The sequence below is a fragment of the Ammodytes marinus genome, assembly GCF_949987685.1.
Source record: "Ammodytes marinus genome assembly, chromosome: 9".
Lineage (NCBI taxonomy): Eukaryota > Metazoa > Chordata > Actinopteri > Uranoscopiformes > Ammodytidae > Ammodytes > Ammodytes marinus.
The window spans coordinates 30,573,909-30,600,995 of NC_137213.1; the positions used below are offsets into that span (position 1 = coordinate 30,573,909).

Sequence of the window (27,087 nt, forward strand, 5' to 3'; positions counted from 1 at the left end):
AACATACGCTTCGTGCTTCTCTAATGTAATGGGTCCTATTTATAAACTTCCAGACAGGGTCTATGATGTCACTGATGATGTCACAGTTCAGATATGACCAACCAATGACACGGGGGGTTAATGGGTCTGTCACTACACGATCTGAGGAGCCTGCACGATATGAGGTGCGCGTGCGCAAAATGGCCGCCATCATTGACAGCCCGCTTAGTTCAAAGTATTTTTGAGAGCCACAGACTGCACTAAAAACAGACTCGCTCAATTCTGAGCTGATTTTCATGAAATTTAATTTGTTATGAAGATAGAACAATTAATCATGCTACTGATTACGTGTTGGAATTAAATTCAGTTACGGGGCGGCTGACCCACGGATTTTGTGTGTGTGTGTTTGTGCTCACGGGGAACTTTAGGAGGGGGCGGGGGTGAGGACGCTGACGTGCGTTGCCTAGGCGACTGTGGGCTTTCCAAGATGGCGGCCGTTCTGCGCATGCGGTCCTCATATCGTGCAGGCTCCTCAGATCGTGTAGTGACAGGGTCCCCTTTTAATCCTAGAGTTCCATAATATCACAGTCCTCGAAACAGGGGTTATGATTTCATGGAACCCTGGAGCAGGAATGGGGGGCCCCTCATTGACATTAGTTAAACAGGGTTCTTGTTTAACTAATGTTCTGTATGCAAGTTGATGGATTCTTTTTATTCATTGCACCCTTTTATTAAACCCCTGTCTGTATGTCAGGCTGCTGCTGATATTGGACGATCGATGTTGCGAAGGTTCCTCAAAGGGTATTTCCAGGACCATGGTTCCTGGAACTACCTTTTGACTAACCTTTGCAACATAGCATTCATGTGCAACATCAGTGAGTGAGACAATTAGACAGGTTGGTTTGATGCCTAAGCTACATGTTTATTAAGAATGCCTAGCGTCTGCGGCGAGCGACTCTCCTTCTGCGTCTGCGGACCCTGCGAGCAGGTCTCCTGCGTCTGCGAACGGGGCGGGAAGCGCGTCTTGATCGGCGAGGCATTGTCAATAAAGTCAATAGTCCTTTGATGTAATGGGTCCTATTTATAAACTTCAGGGCAGGGTCTGTGATGTCACTGATGATGTCACAAGTCACACTGGACAACCAAATGTCTTCATCACCAGAGGAAAGTCATCCTGGACATTGATGGAGGTACATTCATAAAGAAGTTGCCTTCTCCAAGAGAGTGGGGTTTCCGCCTCCACACCCTCCTTGGGCTCCAGGACATGGACAGCTGGCATCTCTCGGCGGATGTCTGCACGCCACCTGAGACTCAATCTTGCCAATCTCTCGATCCATTGTCTCCTAGCAAGACCCAGAGGTACTTGGTCTCCTTCGCTTTCGTGTGTGGGAGGACTCAGTCCCTAAACTGTCCTTATGGCCAATAGAGCTTCAGATACGTGCAGCCTAATCCAGTGCTACAAATCCAGACCTTAGCACTGGATCTGTCTAGATCTTGGGTATGGCGTCCTACTTATGGCTGGCATACCCTTAGAACCATGGTCCTTGAACTACATTTTGAGGAACCTTTGTAACATACGACATCCATGTGTAAAGACAGATGAATGCAAAATCAGTGAGTGAGACAGTTAGGTTAGTTTGATGCCTAAGCTACATGTTTATTAAGAATGCCTAGCGTCTGCGGCGACCGGCTCTCCTTCTGCGTCTGCGGACCCTGCGAGCAGGTCTCCTGCGTCTGCGAACGGGGCGGGAAGCGCGTCTGCGTGGCATTGTCAATAAAGTCAATAGTCCTTTGATGTAATGGGTCCTATTTATAAACTTCAGAGCAGGGTCTGTGATGTCACTGATGAGGTCACAAGTCACATTGGACAGCCAAATGGCAGTACATCCTTGCATCTCTCTCATCTGATGATGGCTAGTAACCAAGGATGTGAGGCACATGGTGCTGAAATGTTGTGTTTCCCCCTACACGGGGGGTTGGTGGGTCCCCTTTCCATCCTAGTGTTCCATGATGTCACAGTCCTCGAGGTGGGGGTTGAGATATCGTGGTACCCTGACCCTCATTGCATACGGTACATTAGTTAAACAGGGTACTCTTGTTTAACATTGGTTCTGTATGCAAGTTGATGGATTCTTTTTATTCATTGCACCCTTTTATTAAACCCCTGTCTGTATGTCAGGCTGCTGCTGATATTGGACGATCGATGTTGCGAAGGTTCCTCAAAGGGTATTTCCAGGACCATGGTTCCTGGAACTACCTTTTGACAGACCTTTGCAACATAGCATTCATGTGCAACATCAGTGAGTGAGACAATTAGACAGGTTAGTTTGATGCCTAAGCTACATGTTTATTAAGAATGCCTAGCGTCTGCGGCGAGCGACTCTCCTTCTGCGTCTGCGGACCCTGCGAGCAGGTCTCCTGCGTCTGCGAACGGGGCGGGAAGCGCGTCTTGATCGGCGAGGCATTGTCAATAAAGTCAATAGTCCTTTGATGTAATGGGTCCTATTTATAAACTTCAGGGCAGGGTCTGTGATGTCACTGATCTTGTCACAAGTCACACTGGACAACCAAATGTCTTCATCACCAGAGGAAAGTCATCCTGGACATTGATGGAGGTACATTCATAAAGAAGTTGCCTTCTCCAAGAGAGTGGGGTTTCCGCCTCCACACCCTCCTTGGGCTCCAGGACATGGACAGCTGGCATCTCTCGGCGGATGTCTGCACGCCACCTGAGACTCAATCTTGCCAATCTCTCGATCCATTGTCTCCTAGCAAGACCCAGAGGTACTTGGTCTCCTTCGCTTTCGTGTGTGGGAGGACTCAGTCCCTAAACTGTCCTTATGGCCAATAGAGCTTCAGATACGTGCAGCCTAATCCAGTGCTACAAATCCAGACCTTAGCACTGGATCTGTCTAGATCTTGGGTATGGCGTCCTACTTATGGCTGGCATACCCTTAGAACCATGGTCCTTGAACTACATTTTGAGGAACCTTTGTAACATACGACACCTCATCTGTAAAGACAGATGAATGAAAGATCAGTGAGTGAGACAGCTAGGTTAGCCCCTTGCTTAAGCTACATGTTTATCAAGAATGCCCAGCGTCTGCGGCGAGCAACTCTCCTCCTGCGTCTGCGGACCCTGCGAGCAGGTCTCCTGCGTCTGCGAACGGGGCGGGAAGCACGTCTGCGTGGCATTGTCAATAAAGTCAATAGTCCTTTGATGTAATGGGTCCTATTTATAAACTTCAGGGCAGGGTCTGTGATGTCACTGATGAGGTCACAAGTCACATTGGACAGCCAAATGGCGGTGCATCCTTGCATCTCTCTCATCTGATGATGGCTAGTAGTAACCAAGGATGTGAGGCACATGGTGCTGAAATGTTGTGTTTCCCCCTACACGGGGGGTTGGTAGGTCCCCTTTCCATCCTAGTGTTCCATGATGTCACAGTCCTCGAGGTGGGGGTTGAGATATCGTGGTACCCTGACCCTCATTGCATACGGTACATTAGTTAAAGGGACACTGTGTAACATTTTAAGTAATTTATTAGCTAAAATCAATATCCTCATTCATAAATATGTCCTCATTGGTGTAAAATCACCTCTGCCAATAATCTGAATTATCCTCCTGAGCGGAGAATTACAAATATTAATATTACATTTTGTACATTGAGCAGGCAAGTCGTATGGAGGAATCCATGTTTTTGGAATGTCATCAGGTGCATTGTTTAAAATTTAGAATTGTTCTTGTCCTTGAAGGCCACTGTAGCTTCTGTTATTGTTCAAAAGGGGTGGGGTTACCCAGGGAGCGTTGCATTCTAGAACTTTCTAGATGATGTCATATTACACAGTGTCCCTTTAAACAGGGTACTCTTGTTTAACATTGGTTCTGTATGCAAGTTGATGGATTCTTTTTATTCATTGCACCCTTTTATTAAACCTCTGTCTGTATGTCAGGCTGCTGCTGATATTGGGCGATCGATGTTGCAAAGGTTCCTCAAAGGGTATTTCCAGGACCATGGTTCCTGGAACTACCTTTTGACGGACCTTTGCAACATAGCATTCATGTGCAATATCAGTGAGTGAGACAATTAGACAGGTTAGTTTGATGCCTAAGCTACATGTTTATTAAGAATGCCTAGCGTCTGCGGCGAGCGACTCTCCTTCTGCGTCTGCGGACCCTGCGAGCAGGTCTCCTGCGTCTGCGAACGGGGCGGGAAGCGCGTCTTGATCGGCGAGGCATTGTCAATAAAGTCAATAGTCCTTTGATGTAATGGGTCCTATTTATAAACTTCAGGGCAGGGTCTGTGATGTCACTGATGATGTCACAAGTCACACTGGAAAACCAAATGGCTTCATCACCAGAGGAAAGTCATCCAGGACATTGATGGAGGTATATTCATAAGGAAGTTGCCTTCTCCAAGAGAGTGGGGTTTCCGCCTCCACACCCTCCTTGGGCTCCAGGACATGGACAGCTGGCATCTCTCGGCGGATGTCTGCACGCCACCTGAGGCTCAATCTTGCCAATCTCTCGATCCATTGTCTCCTAGCAAGACCCAGAGGTACTTGGTCTCCTTCGCTTTCGTGTGTGGGAGGACTCAGTCCCTAAACTGTCCTCATGGCCAATAGAGCTTCAGATACGTGCAGCCTAATCCAGTGCTACAAATCCAGACCTTAGCACTGGATCTGTCTAGATCTTGGGTATGGCGTCCTACTTATGGCTGGCATACCCTTAGAACCATGGTCCTTGAACTACATTTTGTAAAGACAGATGAATGAAAGATCAGTGAGTGAGACAGTTAGGTTAGTTTCTTGCTTAAGCTACATGTTTATTAAGAATGCCTAGCGTCTGCGGCGAGCAACTCTCCTCCTGCGTCTGCGGACCCTGCGAGCAGGTCTCCTGCGTCTGCGAACGGGGCGGGAAGCACGTCTGCGTGGCATTGTCAATAAAGTCAATAGTCCTTTGATGTAATGGGTCCTATTTATAAACTTCAGTGCAGGGTCTGTGATGTCACTGATGAGGTCACAAGTCACATTGGACAGCCAAATGGCGGTACATCCTTGCATCTCTCTCATCTGATGATGGCTATTAACCAAGGATGTGAGGCACATGGTGCTGAAATGTTGTGTTTCCCCCTACACGGGGGGTTGGTGGGTCCCCTTTCCATCCTAGTGTTCCATGATGTCACAGTCCTCGAGGTGGGGGTTGAGATATCGTGGTACCCTGACCCTCATTGCATACGGTGCATTGGTTAAACAGGGTACTCTTGTTTAACATTGGTTCTGTATGCAAGTTGATGGATTCTTTTTATTCATTGCACCCTTTTATTAAACCCCTGTCTGTATGTCAGGCTGCTGCTGATATTGGACGATCGATGTTGCAAAGGTTCCTCAAAAGGTATTTCCAGGACCATGGTTCCTGGAACTACCTTTTGACAGACCTTTGCAACATATGGCATTCATGTGCAACATCAGTGAGTGAGACAATTAGACAGGTTAGTTTGATGCCTAAGCTACATGTTTATTAAGAATGCCTAGCGTCTGCGGCGAGCGACTCTCCTTCTGCGTCTGCGGACCCTGCGAGCAGGTCTCCTGCGTCTGCGAACGGGGCGGGAAGCGCGTCTTGATCGGCGAGGCATTGTCAATAAAGTCAATAGTCCTTTGATGTAATGGGTCCTATTTATAAACTTCAGGGCAGGGTCTGTGATGTCACTGATGATGTCACAAGTCACACTGGACAACCAAATGTCTTCATCACCAGAGGAAAGTCATCCAGGACATTGATGGAGGTACGTACATTCTTGCCATAAAGAAGTTGCCTTCTCCAAGAGAGTGGGGTTTCCGCCTCCACACCCTCCTTGGGCTCCAGGACATGGACAGCTGGCATCTCTCGGCGGATGTCTGCACGCCACCTGAGGCTCAATCTTGCCAATCTCTCGATCCATTGTCTCCTAGCAAGACCCAGAGGTACTTGGTCTCCTTCGCTTTCGTGTGTGGGAGGACTCAGTCCCTAAACTGTCCTTATGGCCAATAGAGCTTCAGATACGTGCAGCCTAATCCAGTGCTACATGTCCAGACCTTAGCACTGGATCTGTCTAGATCTGTGGGTATGGCGTCCTACTTATGGCTGGCATACCCTTAGAACCATGGTCCTTGAACTACATTTTGAGGAACCTTTGTAACATACAACATTTCATCTGTAAAGACAAATGAATGAAAGATCAGTGAGTGAGACAGTTAGGTTAGTTTCTTGCTTAAGCTACATGTTTATTAAGAATGCCTAGCGTCTGCGGCGACCAACTCTCCTCCTGCGTCTGCGGACCCTGCGAGCAGGTCTCCTGCGTCTGCGAACGGGGCGGGAAGCGCGTCTGCGTGGCATTGTCAATAAAGTCAATAGTCCTTTGATGTAATGGGTCCTATTTATAAACTTCAGGGCAGGGTCTGTGATGTCACTGATGAGGTCATAGTACACATTGGATGAAGGAATCATGAGCCCTGTGGTGGAACTTTGGTTCCCCGACCCAGGGTGACAAGATGTCACAATTCCTAAAAAAAATTGACTCGTCTCAGGGAGTGTGCCATCATAGAACCCTGAGCAGGAATGGGTCTGTGCATTCACCTTCCTGAGAACTGGATTGTGAACTTATGAACTAAATACATAAACCTTGGTGCCTTGTATGTATTTTTGTGAGTAAACAACCATGGTTTATGTAAATGTAAATGTTTCAGGAAATTTGAGATGTGGGTGAGTTGTAGTAGTTGAGGCATCATGATGACACCTGAGCATCATCATGAAGCCTGAACATGTTTATTGAGTTAGCTTAGCGTCTGCGGCGGACAACTCTCCTGCGTCTGCGAGCAGCCGGAGACCTGCGAGCAGCTCTCCTGCGTCTGCGAATGGGGCGGGAAGCGCGTCTTGCTCTGCGTGGCATTGTCAATAAAGTCAATAGTCCTTTGATGTAATGGGTCCTATTTATAAACTTCAGGGCAGGGGCTGTGATGTCACTGATGAGGTCACAAGTCACATTGGACAGCCAAATGGCTTCGTCACTAGAAGTTCATTCTAGACACTGAAAAACTGATTCTTCAACAATTCAACCTGCTGTTGTGCGAATGGAACAACCAGCAGGTCAAAACGAGAGGCAATAAGCAAGACAACCCCTATAAAGGAATGGCTCTGCAGGTGGTGGCCACAGACCATTTCCCTGATCTCATCTTTTCCGGATGATTTTTGGTAACTTTTGCATTTTTCCAGTGCCCTAACCACTAGAGGAAGCCTCCAGCAGGCCACTAATGTGCATGCTGGAGGTCACACCAGGATTGGCAGATTGGCCATTGGCTTCCTGTGTTCTTCACAAATGAAGGCACGTTAATTTTTCAGATCTGAAAGATGTTTATACAAACCCTTATTTTTATATGCATTACTATATATAAAAAATAAGAGAAGATTAAGGATTACTTTGTCAATTTTTCATCGTCACGATTGACAATGTTTGTCAACATTGTCATGTTTATTAAGAATGCCTAGCGTCTGCGGCGAGCGACTCTCCTCCTGCGTCTGCGGACCCTGCGAGCAGGTCTCCTGCGTCTGCGAACGGGGGCGGTGTGAGTACCAGATGTGTTCGGCTGCAAGATCCGCTCGGGGTCCTAGATGCGCGATAATGACGCACTTCCTGTAAACGTTGTCTTTTAAATGCGCATGCGCGTCACTCAGTAGCCGGTGTATGGTGTTATTCCCTGCTCATTAGGTAAGTATTAACGATCTCCTATGGTTTTCTAATCAAAGAATATGAATAATAATCTAATGTACAAAGATAAACCTTAGTCATACGCTTGTCAAATTACTGAAATTAAACATACGTTGTATAACATGACCGTTTGCTTTGATAAGATAATATGTGTGTGGCTTTAGATTGATGGCTAACGTGAGCTAATAAACGTTAGTGGGGGCTTTCATCAATATAGGATTAGTTTTGTAGGTGATAATTACCCTATCTCTATTACCAGGGAAATAATTTTTTTTCTGGCCTTAATTCCGAAAACTGTCTTTGTTTATTTCATTTATTTTCACAGAAATGGAAGCGTTATACACTGAAGTAAAGCATTACCTCACTCAAAAAAGTTACCACAGCCTAACAACAACAAGGCCAACATTAGGAAGCTCTCAAAGACCTACTTTCTGAAAGGTAAGTCACAGTGTGTCAAACGCAAATGCACATTTGAGCCAGTTTATCGGAAGTATTCTGTATTGGCACTATTACTTTGATTTTTTCTTCCAAGTACTGCCCAAAACATTTGCTTGTATTTAACCTTTATTTGTAACTTGGCAATTTCACTAGATTTCCTGAAGCTACTTGTTGTCATAATGTTACCTAACCACAGATTGTACATACAGTTTCATAAATGAACTAGGGCTGCCCCCCTAATAGTTGACTAAAACATTAGTCGATCAGAAAGGTTATACGTCAGACCAGATTTCATTCGTTGCTTGGTCACAGAAAGAAAACTCTTTAGGAAAAATGAAATATAAACAGACTTGAAACTTTGTAACTGCTCTTTTTCAAAATAATTACTACTTAGCAGCAGTCCAGGTTACTGTGATAGAACCTGCGGGTTGGCTTGAGTGTTTAGGCCATGATTAATTGATTGATAGATTTAATTTTGTGTTGTGTTTAAAAATTATGCCCAGCCCACGGGCTAAATAGACACCATTATCAACACAAACAGCCCAGAAATTACATGCTTAACAATACTAAGAGTCGAGTCGAGTTGAGCTGATACCATGCAGTGGAAAAGCGCCATAATACTAAAACAAATTAACCATCCTGAAGTCTCCAAGCTTTTGTAACAAAATAGACTTTAACATATACACATTGAAAGTAAACAACTATTCCATCATGTCATATTTAGTGCTCAAAAAACACATTAGGTGTTTTAAATTTAATTTCACAGTTTGAAGTAGATAATACGCCACTGGAGCACCCCCAAAACTTTTCAGGATTTTAAGGAAACATTTAATTAAAAAAGGGAATTTACAGCTCAGGATAGTAGGTATGAAATTTAAATTAATTCTCCACTTCTCCTAAATCACAAAGTCTGTTTTCCTTGGGTATGTTTTTAAATCTGACGACTTAGAGGGCCAAAAGAAGTATTCCGGTTCTTAAATGAGCAACCAACGATATCTTCCTCAAATTTGTAAAAGAACAAACAAATAAAACATGTAGACTCTGCAGAAAAACATGAGGTATCATCTGAAATGTGTGACTAGACGAGCTTACATGCCCATTAGTATGGTTGCTCTCACTTTAGAAAATCTAGATAATTAATACATTTTCAAATTCGCTATTTGGCTTATACAAGTGTTAGTGGGTAACTTGAACCCAGAAGCTATATTACTTGGTCTTTAATGTAATGTGTATTTCTTTATAGGTGTTTCCACTATATTGCAAAGATGACTTTGCATTGTCAGCGGCCTCAACTTCAGCCTTGCGGCCGACTTTGACGGAGCAGAAACAGGGCGTCAGTGCCCCTCCCCCCCTTCCCGTCGAGAGGGGTGGACACTTGGCGTCAGTGCCCCTCTCTCCCCCCTTCCCGTCGAGAGGAGTGGACACTGGGCATCAGTGCCCCTCTCAGCATTAATATTTGTATATTTTATGTAATTCAAATCAGTTCTATTTTTGTAATATAAATCTTTTCAAACTAATATTTTGCATAGGTGCTCTGCACAGTTTGGAAACCTTTTGATTTGCCAGACGTGTACTTGTTTTAATGTGGTTTTAGAAATTCCAAGTCTGAGTCTATGAATACACCAAGATTTCTGTCTTGGTGTGTGCGTTCTAACATAACAGCTGTGCACTGACTTTTAATTGTTCATCCCTTGCACCAAAGACCATTACTTCAGTTTTTTCATTGTTCAATTGAAGACAATTTTGGCACATCCGGTGATTGAAGTAGTTATTTAGCTGTTGATAAACAGCTTTTTCAATGATTTTGCTTAAAAATGGTAAGTTAGATATGGTTTGATGACTGTTGTTTTCAGAGCCTGTGGGAATACACCTGTGCGATATCGCCACTGCAGGCCACATGAATAAAAAAATATATAATCATATACAAATATGTCAGTGTGTGTGTCCGTGAACTATTCCCATTGAGAAATGTTCTGCAGAGACTCAGTGCAAACAGTAGGCTAGTTTGCTGTTTGGACAGTCGACGATGGCCGTGCTGCAAGACACTACAGAAGGTGGTATATGTGGTTGGATAAGAAAAATACAAATCAGATTAAACAAAATCTGCTGTATTTTTTTATTTTATTTAATGAAGGTTGAATGAATGAATCTATTTATCAGTGCTGCAAGACACTACAAATGCTCCAGGGGCTGGAAATTGTACATCAGAGCCACACCTTTACATTTTTTAACTGATAAATATCATTATGAAACTCATTATACACATTGTTTTTCAGTGTGATGTAAAATAACAGTGAACCCAGGGGAAAGTTGTTCTTTTAATAAAATATTATTTCTTAAAATACATGCTAGAGTACATTAAACTAAAATACTCATTTAATGTTTAAAGTGTAGTGATCTTACATAATTCACCTATCGAACTGAAGTTCCGGGGTTCCGGGGGAACTGTAATACTGGGGGAATTTCCTGTTTTGTCTTGTTGGCGTTTTGAGACTATCAGGAGTTTACTGTCTGCTCCGTTGTTGTTACTTGACAAGTGCATTAATGTCATTAAAGCAGTTAGCTCCGTCTTTTGACACTCCGCCTCCGACTCCTGTCTTTACACGCCACAAAAGTATTATTAAATAAATGTTTAATTTAGCACTCAAACAGGGTTAAAACCGGGGGTTAAACCTTGCTAAACTATACATTCGTATAAAATAAAATGTAATTTAACCTTACATAATGAGAGATGACTACTATAAGCCAAACGTAACAACTCATTTTAAACCTTGCAGAACAATAAATAAATCGATCTATCTATGGAGCCTACTGGCTAAGCTATCAGCTAGCGCGATCTTTTACATGTTGTTTGAGTTTCACACAGATATAAACTATCTATAGTTAGCTTACTCGCTAAGCTATCGCACCTTCAGCTATCGCGATCTTTTCAAATGTTGTGTATGTCCACATTGCTTTGCCGTAGCGTAGCGGTATCTATGGTGACAACGTCAAGTGTCGATACGTCATCAGTAGGCGCAGGACCCCGAGCGGATCTTGCAGCCGAACACATCTGGTACTCACAGCGGAAGCGCGTCTTGATCGGCGAGGCATTGTCAATAAAGTCAATAGTCCTTTGATGTAATGGGTCCTATTTATAAACTTCAGGGCGGGGTCTATGATGTCACTGATGAGGTCACAATTTATATATACAGTATATATTTTTTTGTTTACTGTTTTAATTATTTGCCTGTTTCAACTGTATTTTTGCTGAACATTGTCCATGAGTCTCATGAAAGTAATTATTATTACTTTGTCATTGAAAAAAAAAAGTGAAACATTGTGAACCGGATGGTAATACTGGAGCTTGTAGGCCCAATTCATTGATGGACAGACCACTTTTTGGAGCTATATTACGATTTCTTGATTTTGTTTTGTGTCGCAGTGTCGTTTAGTTATGTCATGAAACGTTTACTGCACTTTTCAAGAACTCGAAAGCTGCCTCTGGAGTTGGAGCTGTAAAAAAAAAGTAAGTAATGTTTTTTTAGTGTGTGGATGCAATAATATACAGATTAATTCATTGGGTTCACTGCGAGTTTTAAGCCTGAACTACATGTTTATTAGGAATGCCTAGCGTCTGCGGCGAGCGACTCTCCTCCTGCGTCTGCGGACCCTGCGAGCAGGTCTCCTGCGTCTGCGAACGGGGCGGGAAGCGCGTCTTGATCGGCGTGGCATTGTCAATAAAGTCAATAGTCCTTTGATGTAATGGGTCCTATTTATAAACTTCAGGGCAGGCTGCTATGATGCATGGTGATGCATAGTGATGTCATTGATGATGTCACAATTTAGACAGGTGTCAGTGACACCACATCAGAGGAAGTGTGCTGTGTTCCATTCTATTCGGAATTCTGGAACTTCTGACATCTTTTGTAGTTCCAAGTTCCGACCTGTTTATGCGTTCCAGTGCATCTGTCATTATGACACATCAAAGGCAGACGGGAGAAACGTTTAATTTACCACTGTTTTTTTATGACTTCAATCTCATAATTCTGACTTTAATCTCAGAAAAAAATAAAGAAATCAGAACTCAATTTTTTTCCTTATATGTGGACCTAATCCTCCTCGGTAGTAATGCATCTCTATGTAAAAGTTACTAAAACAAGAACAAAAAAAATCTTTGTAGTAGGTAATGCATAACTATGTAACTATGTTTTTTCATCCAAAAGTCAATGATTGTTCATTTTTAATGGACATGGTTCTAGGTCCTATAACCTTAACCCTGTTTACTCTGAATACTGTGTGCACAGCCATGTTCCTCATGTTCAGCCATGTTCTATGTAGTAGGTAGAAAAAAGTCATTAAAAAAACATGTATACGTTACTGCATAACTAAGTAGTTAAGTAGCAGGTAATGCATAACTATGTAGTAGTTACTAAAAAAAAAAAAAAAAATTTATGTGGTAGGTTATGCATGTAGTTAACACCAAACCAACCCTATGTAGTAGGTAATGCATAACTATGTAGTAGTTACAAAAAAAAAAGATGATGTCATAATTGAGACAATCAGTGACACCAACAGAGGAAGTGTGCTGTGTTCCATTCTACTCGGAATTCTGGAACTTCTGACATTCTGACTTTGTAGTTCAAAGTTCCCAGCTGTAATCCTTTAATCCTTTAATCTAAGAATTCTGACTTTAATCTCAGAATTCCGAGAAAAAAATCAGAACTCAATGTTTTTCTTCTTATCAGAATCAGAATCAGAATCAGAATCTCTTTATCAGTCAGTGCGTTTACATGCAGACTTATAATCGGATAACTAAACGAATAAGACCTCAACAGGACTTTTAAACTGCATGTAAACACCTTTATCCGATCTACTTCGGACACAAATCGGCACAATAACGGACAAGAGAAGTCGGATAAGAACACCTAGATAATTCGTTCAATGTCGGCTTTCTCTCTGCATGTATGCAGGGATCGGATATCGCATATCGGACTTCTCGTTCTGTGCTTGTGTGCCTGCGCATGGGTTATTGACGGAAGAGAACCGGACGTGGCTCTAAATTTAAACCGGCGACCACTTGTAACTAATACATAGATACGCATTAGCTAAAGAATTTAAATTCATTACTAAAAAAAAATATTTAAAAAACCTATGTAGTTCGTAATGCATAACTATGTAGTAGTTACTAAAAACAAAAAAAACATGTAGGGGAGAACGGGGTAAGTAGGCACACTTTTTACTCTAGTGAGAATTGCTTATCACCTAAACATCTTTCAATAGTCATTCCTATATTAAATTGAAGCTTAAGGTGTTGGCTTGAAATGTGTACCCCTCACTTTTTCTATCTTATTATAATAAAGAAGAAATTAATCATCAAAGACACCCTTACACATTGTGACAACCAACCCCATCAAGGGGTCGGTTGTCAAACACTATGGGGTTGTTTGTCACAATGTAATCTTAATGGGAATAATCTTAAAAAGAAGGCAAGAAAGCAGAACTAAATTTTAAAGTTTAATTGCATTGTCAAGTTGACAAATAGGCCTACATAACTTAATGTAGCCTTGGCAGCTGGTCTAGTTTGGGATGCACTGGGTTGTTTTGATTTTGTTGCCCTTTTTTCTTTTGCTTGCTAGCTGCCTTTTCCTGCTCTATTCTTTCCTTCTCTGGGGTGTCAGTGAGGATACAGCTTGACAATTTATTTCGTTATTGGGTTCCTTTTCTGGCTGCAGCCTTGAGATAACATGTGACAACCAACCCCCCAAAAAATTTGACGACCAACCCCAACTTGAATTTCTTGCTAGCATCAAGGCCAACAACCATCTGACAACTAATTAGCTTGCTAACCACAATCTAAACTATAGTTTACCCTTCACACTTTGTATGGGTAACAAGTGTTTTGTTATAAACCCATTGTGTAAAAGCCTAGAAGAAAAATACTGAGGAGCTAAATATTTTCAATTTGACATGAAAAACACAAACAGTCCTCTCACCTCAAATGCAGCAGTCTAACTCCAAGGAAGACTATGTAGGTGACCTCTGATCCCAATTCTGGATATTTACATATCAAAATTTCACAGACAGCGCCTTCTGGTTCCGAGATATGACGATTGTGACAACCAACCCGTGTGACAAATTACCCCGTTCTCCCCTAGTACTTACTAAAATAAAAAAACAAAAAAAACTTTGTAGTAGGTAATGCATAACTATGTAGTAGTTTAAAAAAAATATATATATATAATAGGTCATGCATATCGAAGTCGTAGTTACCAAAAAATAATAAGAAAAGACACTACAGTGTATGCGACCAAATATGACACCATTTATTGTTAGAATCACCCTTTCAATACATAACAACACAGCGAATACAGATACATAACAAAAATACCAGTATCGTGTCAAAGATCCATTGTCAGTCAGATAGTCGCAATATAAGAGAAGAAATACAGCACAGAGTTTAATCTTGAGAAAAATCGGCATATTGTGGTCATCATTTAAGAAAAAGAAAAAAAATAGAAGGCAAGGTCTTATCAGTATAAAATGTACAGCCACGTGATTATATCATATATATATATTTATATAACATCAAAAAGAACCACATATGGGAAAAAAAGACAAAGTAAGTGTACACAATATACAGCAATACACAAGGCACTTTATGGGAGAGAAAACCTGCACACGCGTCTTTGGTTGGACCTGCCGCCTGCGGAAGCTCCAGCGAAATGTCGAAGGAATGTTACACTGCAAAATAGAATGTTACACTGCAAATAGAATGTTACACTGCAAATAGAATCCCTGCGTTCCAAATCACATACTTTTTCTTTTCACTTCACTACATACTAAAAGTACAGAAGAGTTTTAGGGCCACAGGAGAGAGAGAGAAAAAATCAGATGAGTAAGATTTTTTTTTTTATGAAGTCGAGAAATGTCAAGAATAAAGACGAATACTTCAAAATGCTATTGGAGTTAGTGGGGAATTTATGACGTGCATTTATTGGGACTTCCTAAATCTTTTTCTGGCATACTAAATAGTAGGGAAGTATGGGGATTGGAACGCAGGGAATGTTACACTGCAAATAGTCCAACTCAGCAAGTCTTTCAAAATATTTTCTTTTGATTTTAGACATTAAAAGTTATCGGTAGATTTGGAGGTAATCAATCATTGCAATCTGAGTTACTCCTGACAGCATTAACGACTACATATGCATTTGACCTACTACTACATAGGTTGCGTTTCGAATCTCATACTCTTTCTTTTTTCTATTCTACATACTACATCCGACGATAAAAATAATCTAGTTAGGATGCAGTAGGCATACTATTGGGACATACTTTACTCTCTTATTTCATCATAACATTGCGCCTTGATCTTGCCTCTTGCTTTTATATCCGTCGCATCCCTGTTTGTTTTCATACGGAGGCTTCGTCGATGTGACGTCACTTCACGTGCGCACTGGATTGCGGGTCAGAATCGGCCAAATAGGATGCTGATTTCAACACTAACAATCTTGGCCGCACGAAGTAGGACATCCGGGTACTTCTAACCATCCTAAATCTGGCCACAAGAATCGGGACATCCTAAATCTTTTTTCTACATACTATATAGTAGAAAGTATGCGATTCGGAACGCAACCTTAGTTTCTCTTTTCTTTTTCTTTCCATTACACTACATAAGTTTAACAAAGAAAACAACTATGTAGTAGGTACTGCAAAACTATAAAGTAGTTACTAAAAACCAAAGAAATATATGTAATTGATTAGATGATTATTGATGATTTCATACATTTTTTAATTTAAGAAAGACTTGCTGCAGTGTAAAACAGTACATGTGTATTTAAAGGGAACAGGGGAGAAGCACCTTTCAGATTGTGGTTACAAAGGGACAAAGAGTGGCATCAATAATACAAGTTTGAACAGGCACTTGTGTGTGTGTGTGTGTGTGTGTGTGTGTGTGTGTGTGTGTGTGTGTGTGTGTGTGTGTGTGTGTGTGTGGGACCTTCGCATCGTCCGCAAATCAACCCCAAATACAATCATTCACAACCTTGAAATGCTTGAGAACAAATACAGTTTCATGTTATTTACAGAAAGTAGAAAGTGTGTGTCTAAAATCAAGTCCCATAGTTTTTTCAAAGCAGAGATAAAGGCTTACAGACTTTAACTAGTTTATTTTCTCCATATTTTTATTTTTATTTTTTTAATTAAATTTTATGTTTTTTTTCATACATTCGGATAGCCTGTATACACACTTTAAAAATCCCATTCTCTCCCTCTCTCTCTCTCTCTTAAACAATCACACACACACACACACACACACACACACACACACACACACACACACACACACACACACACACACACACACACACACACACACACACACACACACACACACACACACACACACACACACACACACACACACACACACAGCCTTACGAACAAAAAATCTCAGTAACAAATAACCCCATCCTACAAAAAGAAGGTCCTTGTAGTGCCTTAGCACATTAGCATAAGACAGAAATAAACGGTTGTAGGGACAAGGACACTTAAGAAGAAATCGCTGTCTTTGTCCAGCGTGGATGTTGAATGTTTTGGAATAAAAAAAACAGTCAAAAGCACCATTGGAAGGGGGGGTAGAGAGAGAGTCTCAGTCCTCTTCACAGCAGACCCGGGTTAGAATCCAGCCCGGGTCGTTCTCTGCATGTCATTCCCCTCTCTGACACATTTCAACTCTGTCTCTCCAAATCTGTCTAATAATAAAGCAAAAAAATGCCCCTCCCCCCTCCAAAAAAAAAAAAACACGATTGGAGCTAGTTGCTAGTTAGCATTGATTAAGAGCATTGTGGTTTTGTCTCCAGCATTCACACAGTCAGTGTCTCTTTATAAAACGGGTGGCTTAAATCCAGCGATCTGATTGGTTACTCGCTGCTGTATAATGAGCGTATACATTACTGCGTTCCAATCAGTTTGCAGAGTTCCATGGGTTTACGGGGCGTCAATACACACTCCGGTTAAAGCTGGGGTATGTGATTTCTGATTGGTCAAAATTAACATGAGCTGTACACTTTGACCAATCAGAGCGAGGCTCCGATTCTCTGTTCTTATTGGCTGTTGGGACTGTCCATTCACTTTGGCACCGACATTGTTGGTGTAGAGCGTGTCAGGGAGGGACCATAGGGGAGGGACCAAAGAGAACAAGTGGAGCGGTTGAGGTATTTGGATTCGAATCTCTATCCCAACTGCTATTTTCTCCCCAAATCCTCCACCCCAGCTTTAAGTGTCTATTTAAAGTCTAAAGGGAATATTTTTCACCATGCGCTACATTGGCTGCCATGGCTACTGACAGACTGACAGTTGCTGTAGCGCTTCTTGACGATCATGCTGATGTAGGCCTTCATCAGTTTGGCGATATCCATGACCTAAGAAAAAAATTATTATAAAGTTAATTGTGATATTCAAGATACATTTTTGGTGTTATTATGCTTTTAAAAAGGTGCTACGAGGAACGTTTTACTATTTCTGAAACAGTCTCATTTTTCCTCTGATGATCATAAATTTCATGAAACAGCAAACGAGACCATAAGTGCAAAGAATGCTATTTTTATATAGTTTTTCTTAATGCCTTTGTCATGGGTATACGCTCACCCAGGAACAACAGCTGGCGGAGTAAAAACACTACTGCTTTTGTCCAAATGGGGCGCTAGAATGAACACAAACTGAAAGTTCTTCAAAGCACCTTTTAAGACTAGTAACAGCAGTTTTTATGGCTATATTCTTTATTTGGACCGAAAACAAATGAATTTCAATAAAAAAACACTGTACCTACACTGAAAACATTAATAATTATAAAAATTTCTAAGGAGTTTGTGTTGAACGAACTATTTGCGTTTCAAACAGTATTTCTCGGCCCTACACGGTGATCAAATTAAAACACACTTATGGATATTATATTCTATATTCCATTTCTACCAAGTCTGTTCCTAAAAAAAACATTACATTTTACACACTGTACCTTTAAACATAAAAAAAGGAAAACTTTTATGAGTTGCACAAACCATTTGCATTTCAAACAGTATCTCTCAGCCCTCACAAATTTAAACACACTTCTGAAAAATACCAACTTTTCAGTAGGTTTTGTGTTGTACAAACCATTTGCGTTTCAAACTGTAGATATACGTACATACATACAAACATACATACATCTAAGTTAATAAAAAAACACTGTACCTTTAGAAAAAAAAAGGAAAACAAAATTAAGAAACACACTTATGGATATTATATTCCATTTTCTACCAAGTTTGCTCTGAAAAATGCCAATATATTCTACACACGTTTAAGTACTTTTTGTGTTGTATGTAGATATACGGCTCATCTAAGTTAATAAAAAATCCCTGTACCTTTGAACATCAATAAAACAAATGTTGTACGAACCATTTGCGTCTCAAACAGTATCTCTCTGCCCTCCACGGTGATCTTGTATGCGTTTGGTAGCGGCGCCCCAAAGGAGAGGATGAGCTCGTATGGGAACACCTCCAGGGGCCACGGCTCCCCGCGCTTGTACACGGAGATGGCCTCTCTACTCACACCCAGCCACAGCTCAGACGGGAAGGCTCCGTCACGGCACTGCAGGACAGGGACAGAAAACAAGAGACATTCAAGAATAAAAGTTGGATAAAAGAGTTTTTTTTTTTTTTTTTTTTAAGATATTTTTTTGGCATTTTTTTATGCTTTATTGATAGTGTAGAGACAGAGTTGAAATGGGGCAGAGAGGGGAGTGACATGCAGAGAACGACCGCGGGCTGGAATCGAACACGGGTCCGCTGCTGGCCGAGGCCCATGGTCTTGATGAATACAGTATAAAGTCTGTTTTGTTCTGCTGCTTGAAAACAGTCTGTTTCTGCTCTGAAGGAAAACACTTCTAGAAGCTCTTTTTGTTTTCACCACATCATTTCACTTAAATATATTTAAGACAAATGTTGGACACATGTCAGCTCAGGACGTTATCCAACAGCAGGTTTCTGCCTTTTCTCAGGCTAGGATGAACCGATTTTAATTTTTTTTGCACATTTATACTACATAGGATCTCAGAATTCAATACACCTTCATATTCAAACCGGTGAAGTAGGCCTTTAACACTTGAGCAGACTGAAATAAAATAAAATAAAAATGTATTTGAAAATTAATAAAAAATTATAATAAATGAAAAAATAAAATAAAAATAAAAATAAAAATAAAAATAAAAATAAAAATAAAAATAAAAATAAAAATAAAAATAAAAATAAAAATAAAAATATAAATAAAACATCAAGTCCCTCCTTACCTCGACATTGAACAGCGTGGATCCGTAGCCCTTCCACTCCTTCACCAGCGTCATGTATTTGACCATGGCTTGTTCCTGGTTCATTCCCTGCAGCTTCTTCCACTTGTCCATCACACACGTCCTCACCGCAGCCGCCTCTTCCCTCATCCACACCTCCAGACTGTTTTCCTCTTCCAGTTTCTGTCTGCTTAACGACCCACTTCTGAAACTACGCCTTAAAGTTCCCTCCAAGAAACTCGACCGCTTTCTCTCCGACGTTCCCGATTGTTTTTCCGATATTGTTCCAGAGCCCGGAGCGAATGTTTTGGCCGAGTTTTGAACGCGCGTCCTTAAACGCACCATGGGGAAGACTTGGGACATCTCGGGGATGGTTGATTGAGATGTGTGATCGTTCAGGAGGTATTGGAGTCTCAAGGCGGCTAGGAATTGGAGGGTCTCTTCAGGGGCGGGATACTGGCCTCGGATAACCGCTTCATGGGCCTTAGGAGGGAGAAAATATACATGATAGAGAATGGTTTAAAGAACAATTCATTTAGTATGCAGTGTTTCCCCCAGGAAATGTCTTAGTCAAGGTGGTCACTGTCAAGCCGCACAGGAGGCGCGGCGCAAAGCGCCGCGGCGAAAATTTTGGGGGTATTTTGCTCAAAGATGCCAATGCGCCCTAAAGAAATGGTTCTGTTTATTTGAATGACACTGACCTTACAGTTGTGCAATTTTGTTTGCTATGTGCACATGTTGTGCAAACATGCAGACGGTACAAAATACAATTAAAGAAAAGTTCTACTGTTTTGGTGCAATACCATGCAGACACACTAAATACAAATAATGGACCATACACTTAACATGTGTATCAAAGTGCTTTTTAAAGTTCCTTTTTGGATGGGGGGCTGTTGTGAGATTATTGTGGACAATAGGCATACTGTGATGCGATTAATTCATATATGGTTATTATTAGCCTACTTGCTTGATTTCTTTTTAAATACAGAGGTTATTGGTTGTTTTGGAACATGTATTTCCAAATTTAAAACATAAAAATAAAGCAGCATTTAAAATTCAGAAAAATAAATCTTGTATGGCTACACAAGCATGCTGTTTGAAAAATAATTCAATTATTGAAATAATACAAAGTGTTTTCCCCTTAAAATGACTAAAGGCATTTCAAAGACAGTTACAGTGTGCACTTCTGTAAACTTACTGAAAGGTGCCTGGGCCATCACTCTCATGCATGTATCAGACTTTTCTCTGCGCTGTATGAGCCGATAAGTTGTGTTGCCACGGTGATGTGGAGTTTTAAACTAGTCTAGCTTTGCAGAGCACTTCTTTCTGTTCAGCTAAATATCCCCATAGAACCGCACTGCGTTTATTATCGCCACAGGTTAAATGTCGGTTTGCTGCTGCTCGTTTCCCGCGTACATGCCGTAGTCGCGCGCAGCGCGGGACGGTCGCGCGCGCAGAGCCCCCGACACAGAGCAGCTGATAGTCTGAGCAGAGAGAAACGCTTGGAGACATATGTGCACATTTATTTACCGCAAATCACGGCCTTTCGCGCATTTCTGACCATGAAAAATCACACATCGCACTTGCTAGTACATTAATTGTGCAGCACTAAAAATAAAAAAAATAAAGATTTAATTTTTTTTTTTTTTTTGGTCGGTCAGTAGTCAAGGCGGGGGGCTGGTTTTGCTAAGGCGGCCGCCTTAACTATAAAGCGCTGGGGGAAACACTGGTATGTAAGCTGTTTTATTTACAGTTAAGTATACAGGGGTGCTTGAAAGTATGTGAACCTAAACTGACCTGGTTTGATCTCTGTTTTATCTAGTGCCGCCCAATTTCTTCCCTAAAGATCTCTCATTACATTGGTCCATTTCATCACTCAATTTGGCCCATCTGATTGTGTTTACCTTGCTCGATTTAAGCAATGCAGCTCAGGGTTCACAAACTTTTGCACATACAAAAGTTGTCAAATAATTTGTTTTATTTGAGTCTTTTGACTACACAATTGATTTCCGTAAGATTTTTTTTTAAATTGATAAACACACACTTGTTATTTCATATAAAAAATACTGGTAGCCTATTGATAAAAATTAAACTAAACAAAATTTCAAAAGGCAATTTTTATTCACTTTTTGTGTGCAGAAACAGATGTTAAGCTTGGATGAATCAATTGTCAATCTGATGTAGAAGAATGATTGCTCGTTTTAATCTGAGTTTTTACCTGTTCAAAGATGAAGGCGAACTCGACGCTGTCTCTGGGAACGTTCTCTGTGTCTAAGAAGCAGTAGAGCTTAAAGTAGAACTTCCAGCCCGTGTTCTGTTCGTCTGCGCTCGCCGAGAGCCTGGGGAAGAGTTAGAAAGTTAACGAAAATTAAACACACACATGAACGCAAACACACACACACACACACACACACACACGCAGGCACACACACACAGACCCACAAGCGTGCCACAGGCTCACTCAACTCACACACAGCGCCACAGAAACAACACACACACACACACACACACACACACACACACACACACACACACACACACACACACAGTCAGTCACTCACACGCTCACTTAACTCAACTCAACTCAACTCAACTCAACTCAACTCAACTCAACTCAACTCAACTCAACTCAACTCAACTCAACTCAACTCAACTCAACTCAACTCAACTCAACTGACTCGCTTGCACACACAAACTCACTGACACAGAGAGACAGACAGAGAGACAGACAGACAGACAGTCAGTCAGTCAGTCAGTCAGTCAGTCAGTCAGTCACTCACACTCACACACACACACATTACCCTCACTCAAACTCACTCACACACACACACACACACACACACACACACACTCACACTCACACTCACACACACACACTTCACTTACTTTTCAAACTTTGCGAGTACGTCTGCCACCACCGTACGGCTCTCGATGGCTTTCTCTGTCGAGTCGTTGTGTTCAAACAGAGCGAACATGTTCCTGCTGTCCTCCATAGCCAGACCGCGGATCAACTTCTCCACCACCTGACACACAGACAGACAGACAGACAGACAGACAGACAGACAGACAGACAGACAGACAGACAGACAGGCAGACAGACAGACAGACAGACAGGCAGACAGACAGACAGACAGACAGACAGACAGACAGACAGACAGGCAGGCAGACAGACAGACAGACAGGCAGACAGACAGACAGACAGACAGGCAGACAGACACACAGACAGACAGACAATTTTTTAAATGTGTACTATTTGAATAATACAATACACCTTGGTTAAATGCATTAAAATCTATCATTCAGAAAAGGTGGAATGAAAAGTGCTGGTGAGCCACAACTAAAGTATGAACTCTACTTTAACGACGGCCGTGGGTAACCTTCTCATACTTATTGTTTATATAGAAAAATTACGCACTAGCTTTATTTATTCTTTCCCCTATTCACCTGCAGTGTTTCGCCTAAAAACTAGAATCTTGACAGAATTATTAGCCTACCTATGAAAATTTCATTTATCTAAAAAGTATTTCCCGATCCCGAAGTGCTGATCAAGGAATTTTTAACATAACTTTTCCATACATCCTACTTTTATTTTGGATGATTACATTAGTTTCGGGGGCTCTAAGAGTACCACTCAGCTGTATATATGTATGTGTTTTGACCCACCTCCCCTGCGGTAGTGTGTGAGTTGATGGAGATCTTGCAGGAGCTGATAGGCTTAATCAACTTTGTGTCAACCCATTTGGCGATGGCTTGAATGTAACCGAATGTAAAAGTTACGCACTACAGCTTTACTTAAAAAAAAAAAAAAAAACTCCACCCACCTCTCCGGCCGTAGTGCGTGAGTTGATCTTCTCATACTAATTTTCTTTACAAAAAAACTTACGCATTAGCTTTATTTAAAAAAATAAAATAAAAACATAATCTCGTAAAGCCTGTAAACAGTCATTTTTCGTTCTTTTTTGACCCACCTCCCCGGCCGTAGTGTGTGAGTTGATGGAGATCTTGCAGGCTCCTCCCCCGTGGCAGTGCACGGTGGAGCTCATGTCCTGGCGGGCCACGATGGAGCGTATCTCCCCCTGAGAGGGAACGTGCTCTCTGCAGCGTGTCTTCTTCAGCGCGTCCAGACAGAAGGAGGCGTAGAGGCACATCTCTGACCCCGGGACAAGCTCTCTGGTCCTGGGGAGAGAGAGAGGGAGAGGGGGGGTGGAAGAAAGAGGGGGAGAGGGAGAGAGAGGGGGGGAGAGAGAGGGAGAGAGAGGGGGGGAGAGAGAGGGAGAGAGAGGGGGAGAGAGGGAGAGAGAGGGGGAGAGAGAGGGAGAGAGAGAGGGAGAGAGAGGGAGAGAGAGAGAGAGATGGGGGGGAGAGAGAGGGAGAGAGAGAGAGAGAGAGAGAGAGAGGGAGAGAGAGAGGGGGGGAAAGGGAGAGAGAGAGGGGGGGAAAGAGGGAGGGGGGGAGAGAGGGGGGGAAAGGGAGAGAGAGGGGGAGAGAGGGGGAGAGAGGGGGAGAGGGAGAGGGGGAGAGAGAGAGAGAGGGAGAGAGGGGGAGAGAGAGAGGGAGAGAGAGAGAGAGGGGGAGAGAGAGGGGGAGAGAGAGGGAGAGAGAGAGAGAGGGGAGATTGATTTAGGTGTTTAACAACAAATTCAAATCATTTTACAAAACTTTTCAAACAGTGAAAACAAGTGTGGATTTCTTGTGAGTTGATGGTGATCTTGCAGGAGAGGGGGAGGGATTTTCGAGAGGGGTATGATGACATACAGAAACTACTATACTATAAATACTCTCTAGTTCTGAGGGAGAGAAAGATTTAGATTAATTATAGGTGTTTAACAACAAATTATGTAATAAAATGTCAAAATGTTATACATTTTCACTTCATCTTGTAATAACACCCGCATTTTATTTTTTAAGATTATTTTTTGGCATTTTTTTTTACAGTTTGGAGAGAGAGATGAAATGGGGCAGAGAGGAGAATGTACGACTTCCATTATGAAAAAAAAAAAAGTTTACTAACTAATTATAATCTATAAAGCAAATTTGCATAATTGTTGCTACAAACTGTCTTCATCCAATCTCCCAACCGACCCTTACCTCTTGAGGTGGAACTTGAGGTATCTGAGGATGCTCCTTGTGGGGACGAAGGTGCACGTCATGCAGGCCAGTATCTTCCAGCTGCACAGGTTGCCTTGACTCCCGGGCTGGGGGGGGCGTGTCGTCTGTTTGATCAGCTGACAGTAGAGCTCGTCTCTGATTCGCCGCAGCTCCAGGCCTGTCTGTAGCACACCCTGGATTATAGGCACCGGGTCAGACACTCCTTCTAGCTGCTGCAAAGTCCCGAATACTTTGAGAGCCTCGTGCTGGAGTGTAGTGTAGCTCCTGTTTCTAAGGCCTGAGAGGGGTAAACAAATGAGTTAGTTATGTGAAACCATGTCTGGGATTATGTCCAATTTTGTTATTTTTGGCTTTAATTTTAATCTTTTTTTTTTGAACCTTTATTTCTACAGGTAAATCCCATTGAGACCGAAGACTCTTTTACAAGGGAGACCTGTTTTCCTTTCCCACGTTACCATTCACACACACATTCATACACCGATAGCAGCAGGCTAACTATCGACATTCACACAAGGCAAGGTGGGTGAAGTGTCTTGCCCAAGGACACAACAACTATGACACAGGTGGCAGGGCGGGGATCGAACCTCCAACCCTTTGATCATCAGCCGACCCGCTCTACCAACTGAGACACAGTCGGCCTTGGCAATCTGTGCCAAGGGGTCAACTTCACAGAGAGTGTCACCAAACACCCTTTAAAAATCTGCCAATTACATTTTGCCTTCCTAGTGGCAAAAAATGTCTACCTTGTGAAAAACTTTCTCTTTTATTTGTTCAATGTTTTAGTGATCTCTGTATTTCATGCCCCTGTAAAGCACTTTAAATTGCCTTGTGTCTGAATTGTGCTATAGAAATAGTCTCCATAGGGCTAATAGACTCACCGGTGATGTGGATGTCTCCATAGGGCTAATAGACAGTCAATAGATAGTCTGAGGTCCGCTGAGACTCTCAGCTCTTCTAAATCGGGTCTCAAAACGTTCTTGTTTCCCTTTTAACCTGTAATTTTTTTTTTTTATTTTTTTTTTTTGGTAAAATGTTTTAATTCTTTTATTTAAATGTTGTATTTTTATCCATGTTTTAAATCTGTTCCTTTTTTGTATTTGTATTCTTTATTTGATTTTAACCCTGTGAAGCACCTTGAGTGGCCCTGTGCCTGAAATGTGCTTTATAAATAAAATTGCCTTGCCTTGCCTAGACTTACCGGTGATGTGAATGTCTCCATAGGGCTAATAGACTCACCGGTGATATGAATGTCTCCATAGGGCAGAGGCAGCAGGGGGGAGTGCAGAGGATGGTGACTGTAGCGCAGGATTGGGTTCCTCTTGTAGATCTGATCCACAACCTCTGAGTTCAGACAATTCTCCTGCAAAACAACACAGGCGCACAACTTCAATACACTTTATATATGCTTTATCGTGTGGCTGTGGTGAAGTGTGTAAGGCGGTCGACCCTCAACTACAGGGTCGGTGGTTCGATCCCCCGTCTCCCCGCCACATGTCCAAGTGTCCCTGAGCAAAGAGACACTGAACCCTAAAATGCTCCGGATAGTTAGCCTGCTGCTATCGGTGTATGAATGTGTGTGTGAATGGTAACGTGGGAATGGGAACAGGTCTCCCTTGTAAAAGAGTCTCCGGTCTCAATGGGATTTACCTCATATTCAATGTCGAGTCAAACAAATGCAAAGCAAAAACAACAATACACAATATACAATGAAAATACATCAAATACACAACAACTGATAAAGAGACAAAACTATTGAAACATTTAGACAGAGATGTAGAATGGCTGGAATTAAAATTAAATGGGTGAAAGTACAATACAGCCTAATTAAGACACTTACAGGTCGGGGCGCTCTGGTGGTGTAGTGGATAGAGCGCGTACCATATTGGCTCCGGCCTTCGTTGCAGTGGTCGCGGGTTCGAGTCCGACCCGTGGACCTTTACTGCAGGTCACCCCCCCCCCCCCTCCCTCTCTCTCTCTCTCTCTCTCTCTCTCTCTGTCTCCCCATTTCAACTCTGTACTGTCTAATAAAGCTTGAAAATGCCAACAAAAATCAGTTACAGGTAGAGTTCTTACCTTGATGTCTTGTATGAGCTGCTGTGTGGGCGTGTCTATTGGAGCCTTGGTGTCTATGACGTTCTGCACAGCATTGGCCCATCGCGTGGCTTCGTTCAGCAGTTTACAGTACAGACGGTACGAGTGTTTACGGCCGTACACAATCACACTCCAGTATCCTGTTGGGGAGAAATGGGTCAAGTTACGATCGCTTTGCTAACCTCTCCTCTCTTTGGGCAGAATTTACAGAAGCTACGGTGGCCTTCAAGGACAAGAAGCTAGTTACTTATTTCTTCTGTCGGGAAAAAAAGCCCAAAGAAATGAGTCAATTTAAATAACACCGAAAAACTATTGTTTCTGAGAGCTAGGTGGTTAAAGGTACAGTGTTTGATATCAGAGTATTTTGGCATCATCTAGTGGTGAGATTGTAGATGTCAACGCTCCCTTGCTAACCCCTGCCTTTGG

The 27,087-nt window shown here is 42.1% G+C and overlaps 1 protein-coding gene and 1 long non-coding RNA gene across 2 annotated transcripts in view; one reads left to right on the forward strand and one right to left on the reverse strand.

Annotated features, from left to right (window-relative positions):
- The first annotated feature begins 7,665 nt into the window (after positions 1–7,665).
- On the forward strand, positions 7,666–9,528 carry LOC307255766. The gene is made up of 3 exons (XR_013845038.1): positions 7,666–7,724; positions 8,050–8,162; positions 9,406–9,528. It is a non-coding gene; the product is annotated as an uncharacterized lncRNA (long non-coding RNA).
- Positions 9,529–14,455: 4,927 nt separating this feature from the next.
- myo10 (myosin X) overlaps positions 14,456–27,087 on the reverse strand; it is a 152,747-nt gene continuing 140,115 nt past the window's right edge. Inside the window, exons 36-44 of the mRNA XM_080034527.1 lie at positions 26,644–26,801; positions 25,807–25,930; positions 24,550–24,847; positions 23,430–23,637; positions 22,348–22,484; positions 21,680–21,800; positions 19,465–19,944; positions 18,576–18,767; positions 14,456–17,563 (exon numbers count right to left, since the gene is read on the reverse strand). Of these exons, the coding sequence (XP_079890653.1) occupies positions 17,453–17,563; positions 18,576–18,767; positions 19,465–19,944; positions 21,680–21,800; positions 22,348–22,484; positions 23,430–23,637; positions 24,550–24,847; positions 25,807–25,930; positions 26,644–26,801 (1,829 nt within the window). The 3' untranslated portion in view covers positions 14,456–17,452. The remainder of the gene's footprint in view (positions 17,564–18,575; positions 18,768–19,464; positions 19,945–21,679; positions 21,801–22,347; positions 22,485–23,429; positions 23,638–24,549; positions 24,848–25,806; positions 25,931–26,643; positions 26,802–27,087) is intronic.